Source organism: Gavialis gangeticus, unplaced genomic scaffold (assembly GCF_001723915.1).
Source record: "Gavialis gangeticus isolate Ggan-Ray unplaced genomic scaffold, GavGan_comp1, whole genome shotgun sequence".
NCBI lineage: Eukaryota > Metazoa > Chordata > Crocodylia > Gavialidae > Gavialis > Gavialis gangeticus.
This window is the reverse complement of record NW_017728991.1, coordinates 11962610-11974398: the sequence shown is the minus strand read 5'-3', so window position 1 is coordinate 11974398 and position 11789 is coordinate 11962610. Positions and strand designations below refer to the sequence as shown.

General features: G+C 41.6%; 1 protein-coding gene across 1 annotated transcript in view; it reads right to left on the bottom strand.

Annotated features, from left to right (window-relative positions):
• Positions 1-2201: 2201 nt before the first annotated feature.
• CA10 (carbonic anhydrase 10) overlaps positions 2202-11789 on the bottom strand; it is a 445670-nt gene continuing 436082 nt past the window's right edge. The window contains exons 7-8 of the mRNA XM_019517280.1: positions 4106-4260; positions 2202-2420 (exon numbers count right to left, since the gene is read on the bottom strand). Coding sequence (XP_019372825.1) covers positions 2217-2420; positions 4106-4260 — 359 coding nt within the window. The 3' untranslated portion in view covers positions 2202-2216. The remainder of the gene's footprint in view (positions 2421-4105; positions 4261-11789) is intronic.

Sequence of the window (11789 nt, the reverse complement as noted above, 5' to 3'; positions counted from 1 at the left end):
CACCAAATATGAAACAGCCTGGTTTAAAAAAAAAAACCTAAGTACCAGGCAGTAAGTTGTTGAGTAATTTCAAAATGAAGACTTATGGTTGCAACAAATCAGAGCTATTCAACGTTTTAAAATGAAAAATGGTCTGTTTTAATTGAGGGGTTGTCAGACTTGCACCCCACCCCTCCCCCCAGCATTTTTCATCTAGGGTGAAATTGGGAAATGAACAGTTGCCATTTATTTTATCAGGCTTTTATTTTCCTCGTCTTTTTTAATTTTATACCTTCAGCAACAAAAATATTGAGGAGGGGAGAGCACAGACGTTGAAAAAAACCCAATACCCAAGCTCCAAACTAGAAAAAGTCCAATATAGGAAACATTTTTTGCCATACAGAATATTTGTTATTTTTCAAGATACCCACCCCCAACACACTTTTTTTCAGCATCTTTACCATAAGCATATCTGCAGCTTTCCTGTTTCCTAATGTTTTACACATGTGTTTATCAGATTAGCACGCTTCTCCTATAAGATAAAGGAGCACCTAACTATTCAGCTCAGCTGTCTGCTACATGTACATCTTTTCACTTTTAAGGCTATACGTTTTTTTTTTTTTTATTAACGTTTATTCTTGCGATCTCTGCAGAAAGAGCAGCTCTGGGTGAGGGAGTTGGATTGTATTCCAAGTGCAGTAGCATGAACAAAGATCCCCAAGTAGGCTCAAAATGCATAGCATATGCTATTGGTAATGAAGAAACCAGCCTGACAGTAAGAGTTTGCTGGCTCGACAGCTGGAAAAAATCATAATTTTACTTTTCCACATCACATCTGCTCAATTTAAACTGCTGAAAGATAATCAGCCCGGACCCTCCTGATACCAGTTTTATGGAGTTACCTTTCAGAGCAGGAATATATGTTGGCTCCTTGCAACATGTCCTGCAATTCTTTATTTACTATTTTACTCTGTTCATATCAGACCCTGGCAGTGACATGAAATGACTTCTAGTGGAATTACATTTTGATTCTTATTTGCACCTGCAGCGTCTGGGGGCTGGACTAGGTGTCCTTCTGAGGTCCCTTCCAGCCCTACTTTCCTTTGATGTCTTTTTAGAGAAAACAATTTATAGTTAGAAATTATTCTCTTGACAGGAACTAGAATGAAGTGTTGGGACATGTATCACTATGAAACACCTCATTTCAGGTTATTCACATCCTATTCCACCTGTTCATATGCTGATTCGCTTTTGTGTGTCCCATCAATAAGACATAATTTAAATCAGCCTTCACTCCCTTTTCTGGCTCTGCAGTGGTGGCAGGTCTGTGTGTTTAAAGCTTAATGTTTAAATAGCAGATTTAACAATATTTTAGACCAGTGGTCTCCAAAGTGGGGTGTGCAAGACGATCCATTGGGGTGCAGGAAGAAAATATTAGAACTTCTATTTATATTTATATAAATATACATATATTGGGGGTGCACGCTCAAATTTTTTTTACTGATAGTGGTGCATGATCAAAAAAGTTTGGAGACCACTGTTTTAGACAGTCCAATAGGACAGATTGTTTTTCAGTGCATTGGGTTTGCATAAGACCTTTCTTCTCTTGCTTTTTTTACTTTAAAGTGTGCAACAGAATCATTCAACTCTTGAAAGAAAATCCTATACTTTGGTCTAGCCCATTGATTACTTTTTCTTCATTTGCCTTGGGGATCATTGTTGATAACTGACACTTTTTACCCACCCATTCTCTTGATGCTGAGAAGACCTCTGCAGCAATCTCATATCCTGGTAGGTTAAGATATGCCTGAGGCATATTATGGCTCAATTGTGAGCCCCCAGCCAGGCTCATGCAAAACTTTATCATCAGGCTACTGGGCTGGTCCTCTATTTGTCTGTTGTACAGAAGAAAACCCATCCCAACATAAGCATTTGTGATTGCATTATACCTTCAAGTTCAATCACACTCCCATTAGAGATCAGGACTGACTCATTCCCCATTTTCCCAGGTCAGTTAGAACATTCAGTTTGTACTATGGAGATACTTTAAAATGTAACTGTAAAGCTGAAGGCCTGCCTGCCTTGTGAAGATACCAAATAACCCATGGAACAGAGTTTTTCTAGGTGTCTTGGCAGTGCAACCATTGATTTATACACTTGCCTCCAAAAGGGGCAGCACATAACGATGTGAATAATTTGAGTCATGCTTTGGGAGCTCTGCATAGGCACAGAAAATATTATTGAGATTGCTGTATGTAAAACATACCTCTATACTGAAGTTTCTGTGCTCTATTGTTTGGGCAATCTTTTCCCTGTAAACTAAAGTTGATATTAGTTCGGATACATCGATTGTTGAGAGGCTGGACTGGTCTGAAATTGTCACTCATGCTCAGAAATATCTGTGATGGTTGATTCTGGCTTAGTAGTCGTAAAGAATGCATCTACACAAAATACAAAACGAGGACTTGTAATACTATTCTTCATCATTAGTAAACACCATCATCCCAAATTAAGTAACAGAATATAGTATTATACAGTAAAATTAAACCAAATTTATGTGATTTGGTATCAAGGGGAGTTTCCAGAGATGCATTAAAGGCAAAGGCCATTCATTCATGGTAACCCAAAACACTCTGCAGGGTACATGAAAATTACTTAAGGAAATTATGGCTGATCAAGAAATAAAAGGAATCCAAAGTTCTACATGGAGGCAGCAGCAGATGCAGGGAAGATGAACTAAAAGGCATGGTGCTAGCAGCTTTGGAGACTGCAATCCTTTTAATCCTCTGATTCATCTCTTTTGCTTAGCACCACTGTAGTTATCTTCATACTGGTACTCTAAGGGGCTTTCCTAACTTAGGACACCCTTATGGGCCAATATCTACCCAGTGACCCATTGTGAAGGTGGTTTTTGCCTTAGGGACACTTGCATACAACCCACCACCTAGCTAACAAGTGGTAGTGGCTTTACAAGTAGCAATGAAGATGGCTGAAATTTTTCAGCTGAAACCTCTTGTAACTGAGAAATGCAGATTCACATCAACCAACACATTTTCGAATCCTCATTTTGTACATTACTTCTGGAAAGCAACAAACATGTTTCTTACAGAAAATGTGCTTCATGTTTGCTTGGAAGTTTAGAATGTATAACATGTATCTGTTTTTTCCACTGAACTGTGTCATTCTCCTAAATTAGTCCTAATTCTCTGAATCCATGCAGAATTGAACAGAATGAATACTTCATGGTTAAAATGGGTTTCAAGCTTCCTTCAGACATCTTATTTGCGAAGTGAATATGATTTGAAACCCCCAAATTATTTTGAGAGCTGATTTCTCATCCTCCCTTTCCTTATATTTCTCAGACCAAGTTACTCTTGCTGCTTTAGTATGGTGGGGGAGGGCAGGCAGTGTTTTTAATATTCCCTGAAAGTTGACATAGTGAGGAAATAGCTCTGAGATCTGCTAAGTGATCTGTAGGAGTCTCACTGATGAACACTGCACTGGGAGATGAGCTTGATCAGTGCATTTCTGAGGCTTTCACTGAGCAGGGTGGGGTTTAAAGCAATTGAATCACTTTGGCATGTTCCCCTTGTAGTAGTCTTTCAATCCATGTGTTCCTTGGATATGGCAGTCTTGACTATGAAATGGATATGGCTCCTTCTGCTTGCTCTGCGCTGTTGCTGTCTGTGGCCTGCAATGCATCTTTTTAGAACAAATGTCCTATATCTCAACTTCTTTGCCTATATGCTGGCATCAGTTCTGCCCTTCTGAAAGTACCTGTGTCATAGCCTGTGTTTTTACTTGAATTTGCTGCCCCAGTTCTTCATGAGACTGCTATTGCTGCTCATTAAATGTTCTTATTTTTGTCTTGGCCTGGGTCCCTATTAGGCTTCTGAAGCTGGGCAATCCTTATAAGGCAACAAAGCCACGATTATTTCAGTCTTTCATTTAATATTTATTACTTTTAACATGCCACCATTTAGTTAGGTTTTGCATAATATACCTAAATTGCATGCAGAGATGGCTGCACCAAAGAGCTGATGCACAAGTGATAATACAAAGATATGCGTTTAAAATCTTCTTCTTCTGCTGATCATACTAGATCCAATAAATGCTTTTGCTTTACCTGCATCCTTGTTATGTAGACAGGTTTGTTCATTATTATCCAACTTGCTGTTTCATAGCAGGGTGGGATGGTCATTGACCCATCATATGTAATGAAACTAGAGGTCTCTGGATAAAGTTCCTCAATATTGAGTCCCTGCAGTAAGTATGCATCATCTGAGAATAAAGGGGGAGAAAGGTCTAGATAAAGCAATATTTTCACAAGACAAACTTTGTTGTACATGCTCTTTACTCTGGAAGAATCTCCGCCTCGGTCTCACTGGAATATAAAGCAGAATCGCTTCACATAGGCAACTGTTTAACATACTGGACAAGAACAAATATGATATGGTAATCTTGTCTGGGTCAAATTCTGCCTTTAGATGCTTATGCATAGGTCCCGTTGACTTCAGTGGGAATTCAGCACAAGCATCTATGGAGAAAATCTGGCATTCAGCTGGGGACTTGAGCTTATAAAGTATCTGATCTACTGATCTGGATGCAGCAGTCTTTGGAGAATGCCGACTTACTGTATTTTTTGGAATGATTAACATGTTTTGCCTGGCAAAGCATTGGGAAGGCCAAGAGTGTTAAAGCTTAATTACCCTTGTACCACGGAAAAGATTGTTCCACCTTGTTAAGGTTAATATATGATAATAAAGCTGCTCAATGAAGCCTGATGTCCTTTAGTGTGCACAGTGGGAGTGAAAGCAGTGCAAGCTCACTCAGAATGCTAAAGTCAGGGGTGAGAAAATCTGCTGTAAAGCAACTTACTGGGCTCCCCACTTTTATCATATCCTCGCTGGTAATTAACGAGCCGTCCCTTTGTAGAAGATTTCAGCGTGTGGACATGAGCCAGTGCATAATTAGAAATAGATATATCTTTTAAGAGTCATCAAAGCTGCTCAGCCCTTGCTAAGCTGCATGCATTATTGCTGCTGTATAATGTTGGCTTGATAGTGCTTCTGGCAGATATTTCAAAGCTGTAACTTGGATTTTTTTTTTCCAGGATTCCCTCTTGAAATTCAGACTCCAGGAGTTCCTTCCTAGACTGTTTGCAAGGATGCATGCACTTAACCTTTTTAACTGTTCCCCCTGCAGGTATTATGCACTGCTGAGAAAGCTGGAATGGTTAGGTAATGGGGAAATCTCAGTTGCATGTAGTGTGCTTAGTCTGGTTCATTAGTACAGCAAATGTTCACACTTAGGCAAAGAAGATGTGCTGTCAGGTTGCGGACTAAGCAATTTCTTTTGTTTCCTTTCAGTCCATGAATGTGAAGATTCATATGATTAAATGTGAGGACATGGTCAGGAAGGCCAACCGTACCTTGTCATGCATCCACAGACAAGGTGTTGGCCAAGGAGGTGATCCTGCCCCTCTATGCAGCATTGGTCAGGCCGCAGTTGGAGTACTGTGTCCAGTTCTGGGCGCCGCACTTCAGGAGGGATGTGGACAACATGGAGAGGGTCCAGAGGAGGGCCACTCGCATGATCAGGGGGCAGCAGGGCAGGCCCTACGATGAGAGGCTACGGGACCTGAAGCTGTTCAACCTTCACAAGAGAAGGCTGAGGGGGGATCTGGTGGCCATCTATAAACTGGCCAAGGCGGACCAGCAGGCTATGGGAGAGTCCCTGTTCCCCTGAGCACTACCAGGAGTAACAAGGAGTAACGGTCATAAGTTGACTGAGAGTAGATTCAGGCTAGACATCAGGAGGCGCTACTTCATGGTCAGGGTGGCTAGGATCTGGAACCAACTTCCAAGGGAAGTAGTACTCGCTTCTCCCCTGGGGGTCTTCAGAAGGAGGCTGGACAATCACCTAGTCGGGGTCGTTTGACCCCAGCGTCCTTTCCTGCCCATGGCAGGGGGTCGGACTTGATGATCTGCTCAGGTCCCTTCCGACCCTACCAACTATGAAACAAAATTCACACTGACATTGATGGGAGGGGTGGAAGCAGGTGCAGAGAAAAAAAAGTGTACTAAGATTTCTGTTCAGACTGAAGCAGGCCATTTTGAAACCATATCAAAAGGGTAAAAAATTCCCCTTCAGTTTATCAGAAGTTTTCCATGCATCACCATATTAAGGTATATTTAACAAGGGGAAAAATGGAAAATCAGGTTAACAAACCATTTATAATCAACATATTTTAGACTAACTATCAAAGAAAAGAAAGAAGGAAGAAAGATTTTCTTTTGAAAATGGTAATTTTTCATGTTCACCTTTAAGGACATTATGAAGTTCATGCTAAATTTTAGCTGCGGTAAGTCAGCGTGTCCAGTTCAGGCTTCATTTTAGAGAGCTGACAAATCAGGAAATGACTGCATTTCACTGCATTTTTTTCCGTGAAAAACAGCTACCAAAGCATGGTCAACTGTGTGCTGACTGAAGAGAAATAAGCCATTGAGCCTTTGACTAATTCGGTTACAATACGTGTCAGATAAGCCACATTTCTCCAGACGTCACTCATGAAGTATCTAAGCTGAATTTATTCATACTTCCTTTAACTAATACTTTGCATCCCTGTTCTACTAAAATGTTGAAACCTGCTGTTTCAGTATCCTCAGTTACAAAAATTGTTGACATGAAATATCATCACTCAATATTCACAGTATCGTTGCAGTTACAAAACAACCCTGTCTTTTCTCTCCTCCATTTATTGTCTCTTCCTTCTCCTTTAAAAGGAAGAATAAAAAAGGAAGAACTATTTAAACAATCGAGTAAAAACACAACAATTAAAGAAAATCCAAAAAAGCCCCCATAGTTGCCGAAGGGCAAGCTTACGCAAGTAATACACTTATTTGTCTTTGCACATATCAAACTCCTGCTTCAGGCAGCGGACAGTCGAACGTAATGGCTGCTGTTGTGGCAGTCCACCAGGGCCATCCACAGCTAAAAGCATGAGTCGCTACAGCATGAACTAAATAGCCAAGGCCCCTCGTTAGGGATGAAGGAGATTCCTCTCCTCTGTAGACTGGGTTGAGAGAGAGACTGGTAAGACTCGCTGATTAGCAGGCAACGCATGAGCGACCAGTTTTCCATTTAAAATCTGTTAACACTTTATTTCGGGAAAGATGGCTTTGCCATGGGCTTTCTTGGTTGAGTAAAATCTACACCCCCACCCCTTTTCTAACATGAAGCCAGTACAAGTGTACTTTCACAGATCAGTTTTTGGACTCTACTAGGAGAGTGGAACACGTTGCCGCTCTTTCCTAGGGGATACTCGGTCACTTTTGTTAACGTGTTCAGCCTCAAATGGCCCAAAGCCTGGGGTACAAAGAATCTGTTTCCAAGCCAAAAAATGTTTCCTATGAAAGTGCTAAACTACTCCTGTAGCATTACTGAGCCAGCAGGCTATTAAATTTTAACAGCTAGAGATGAGTGAATACACCTGAGCCCTATTCATAAAAAAATATTTGCAGCACAACAATAATTTTGCTGGAATTATGTGAGGCACAGAATGCATTTTTTTCACACCAGTGATTATTTTCTGTGAGTCATCACATCTCTCTCCTTTCCCACATGAACATTCTGCACATTATTTATGAACCGCAGAGAGTGGCGCATGAGCTCCAAATGGCAGGGATTCAGTCGAAACGGTTTCAAATTCGGAGGGCCAAGTTCTCTTTGTCTCATCCACATCTGGCATTGATGGGATGCTAGTGGCTTAAACGAAGGCAGAATGTGTCCCAAAGTATTTTTCAAGAGACTAAAGTCTGACTTAAAAATCAGTGAAGAGCAGGAACATCGGTGACTCAAGGTTTTTTATGTCACATTTATTTTAATTCACATGCTCTGTGTGGGGTCCACTAATTAGGATCACATACAGAGCATCCAAATTAAACTAAACGTGACACAAAAAAACCTTGAGTTGCTGATATTCTACATTGCAACATATCCTTTAGTTATCCTATAGCAAGGGATTATGTGGACGATATGAGGCCAAAGTCTCTGCTTCGGGAACTGCAAGCAATTGCCTTGGGTCCAGGGGATTTGCTCTTGTTTAGGTTTATAACAAATGTAGCCCATTGTTCTTAAGGGCTAGGGACAGAAATTACACACAAACCTGTATAAGTGATTGGAAACGGATTCAAATGTGTAATACAACAGAAGATCAGTGTACATAAACTGCTTTCAAAATGGCCAAAACAGGTTTAGGATAACTCGGTATAGATGTAGTATCAACCTTAACTGATTTAGAAGTTCAGTAAACCAGTTTAACCTATCTCAAATCCCCTCCAGATTCATGTTAACTCATAGTCCCCCAAAATCTCAGAATGCTTTAGACCTCCCCTGCAAACCTCGCATTGCAGGGTGGGTGGGCTAACCTTTGCCCAAGCTGTCCGCTCTAGCACCCCCCAGCTTCTGGCCTGGGCCACTGCAGGCATGTGGCTGCATTTCCAGAATCAAAAGTGAACGTCTGTTCATTTGCTTATCGGTTCAATCTACGCAGCTTAGACTAACCTGCAAAGATTGGACTGATTCAGTTTCGGGCTTCTTGACTGTCTGTACTCGGCCAAGATTGCCCTGTTCAGTTACCTTCAGACAAAAGACGTGACAAAGGCCCATGTTGGGTCAGCGTGGGGAACCCACCATCCAAGTTGTTCAGACAGGCATAATGCATGTTAACATTCATGAGCGAGACACTTTGTTAGGACAGAGCAGTGGGGACTCACTTCTGTGCTTGGGGTAGATGTGAAGGGACAAGGGAAACACCTGCTGCAGGATCACTGCATTCAGCTCAGAGGCTGCCTTTGTGTTATGGGCCTTCATAAGGAATGGGAGATGGGAGCACAGAGACTGCTTGCACTTTCTTTTTCCTTTGCATGCTGATGGAAGAGCCAGGCACTATCTGCCATGAATTCATTTACTATTTATATCCTTGTGCTGCCTCTGTTTGCTTCCTGTGAAGTACTGCATACTGCTGTACCATTTGTGTTCGCAGTAACTCCACAGATGAAAGCTGCGGTTAGAAGACAGCGCTGCATAGATGAGCCAAGAAGTAAATGTCAGGGCTTTCTGTGGATGTGACAATGTTGAGGGTAGCAGGACAACTGAGTACGCGAGGGTTGGATTTTGAACTTGAAAAGGCAGACATAGACTTAGATGGGAGCAAGGTGCTTTTATACAGGAGGGAACACAGATAATTCTTGACTAAACAGACATGACATAGAAGCAGTTAGAAGTAAGCTGTCTACCAGATTTTGGGCACAGGTACAAAGTAACCTGGGAATTGAGTGCTTGATGTAGAGCTTACTAAAGCCAGCGGAAAGTCTCCCACTCCTATTGGCTTAAGTGGGCTCTGAATCAAACCCTGTACTGCCTTTGGGTGTTGGGCCATGCAGGTTGTTCTCTGGGTGTGAACAGAGGATCATGTGAGTACTGTCTGGCGTTTAAGCTGAAATGTGCTAGAAGTTCTGCTCAGTTTTTTTTCTGCTAGCACTAATCATTACTTTGCGGCATCTATGCTCATTCATAGCGTGTTTATGGCAAGAAAATGAGTACTGCATGCCACAGGACCCATAATGTGCAATTAATAGGAACAGCAGACGTAGAGTTTGTTTTGCTGTGTCCAAGGATGGGCAAAAACAAGGAGGGACGAAGAAGTAAAAGAAAATAACTAAAAGGAAATACTGAGCCGTATGTGGTTCCAACTCCCATTGGAAATGAATTGACTCCAGTGGAAATCTGGCCTGAGGAAAGACTCCTGGATGTGTGGTGCATTATGATCAGCTTCTGTCTTGACTACTCTTTTTCCTTCCACTCATGCCCATTTTCCTCACCCTGAGTAATGATTTTCTGTTCAGGAATGACCACAGAAATCGTGGGTTTGTAGCTCTAATAGACTGCTGCCCTTTAATGTGATGTCTTTATGTTTATGACTTTTATTGCAGGTATATTTACTTTCTAATGTTCAAAGTCATTCTGTGTAAGGGATCTGTGCATCCCCTGCCAATATCCCGCTTTAATAGCTTTTCCCAGACTTTACTAGACTCTCAGCATCATTCCTATGTACAGCCCACATTCTATTTATCTTGATCTGCTTCTGCCTCAGGATAATTCCTGAACTCATGAACCTTTCTCTATACAAATTACATTTCATTAGCTTTCATTCTCATTTACATAAAGGCCTTGACTCTGACAATTTTCTTTACAAATGGTGAAATTCCCACTCTTTCCTCTGCTTGTGCATTTGTTATGACAATTCTTCTAGTCCTTATCTTCATAGGTAGTACTACAAATCCTTAACTTAGCCCACATTTTTCCTTTAAGAAATTAATCAAGCCACAGGCTTCCCCTAATTACATAAAAAATGCACATATCCATCAACTTCTTGTGGTTACCAGAACTCTACTAAAATGAATAGGATCTGATCCCAATGGCATGGCAAACTACTAGAGGTGTGTGAAATGGACCCTATTAGATTCGGATATGGCCCAAATCAGGGACAGTGATTCGATTCATTGATTCGGATCATTGTCCCTGATTTGATTCAGTCAAATCTGAATCTGAAGATTTGATGCTGATTCAGAGAATCAGCGATTTGGACACAGACACAGCTTTAAAAATGTTTTCTACATACCTCAAGATAACAGTGCAGCTTGTGAATGCTGCGATGCTGGGGCGGATGGAGCATCCCACAGGAGTGCAGGGGAGCCCTCCACGTGCTCGGTGGCGAACCCAGAAGTGGACTGGAAGTACTTCTGGTCCACTTCTGGGACTGCTGGGGAGCGTGCTGGGGGCCTCCGCCGCACCTCCAGCTCAGCAATTAGCCATGGGGGGACCCTGATGCCTCCTCAGACCTAGGAGGCACCAGTCGCTGAGCCAGAGGGCACAGGGGACCCCCTGCGCACTCCCTGGTGGACCCGGAAGAAGTGTTTCTGGTCCACTTCTGGGTCTGCTGCTGAGCATGCTGGGGAGCTACCTGTGCTTCTGTGGGACACTCCATCTTCCCCACCATCATCTCTGCCAAATCCAATCAGGGATCGAAGCTTTGCACAGCCCTACAAACTACCACTAACTACAATGGGCCCTTGAATCTGGTTAGCTAGGGTTCAGATAGTGATGCTTTATGGGTATTTAACTTTTATTTAAGGCATGAAAATTGCTATCATATGAGATCACATATTTAATATAATTCCTTAAAAGGGAAGTACAACCTGGGGAACGAGGAGGATTCTGAATTCTACTCCTGGCTCAGAAAGTGAGCTTGAACATGTCATATCACTCCAAACTGAGAAAAGCTGTCTGTAATTTTTGGATGCCCAGCATTACACATTTAGGGTCTGAAGTTTTCAGAGGGAAACTGAAAATCTGAAGCGCTTGTTGCTTATAACTGGAGCTATGAGAACTCAAGACTTCTGAAGCCTAGTCTTGAGACATTTAAACGTGGTCTGTGAAAAACTGAAATCTCAAAAATTTTAAACTACTTTAGGAAATGTTTGTCTTAAGTTCTACTTGCAGGATCTGTGAAAATAGGGACATTGATTTATGTTGCCTCAAAAGGAAGTTTAGCATTAAGGCTAGGGACAGGAGTTACACATAAACTAGTTTAAGTGATTAGAAACTGGTTTAAACTTGTAATAGAACAAAAGTTCAGTGCACATTAAACCAGTTTCAAAATGCCCTAAACTGGTTTAAGATAAACCTGGTGGAATGTAGTATCAGACTTAAGTGATTTGGGTCAAATTGATTTATGCAACTTCTGT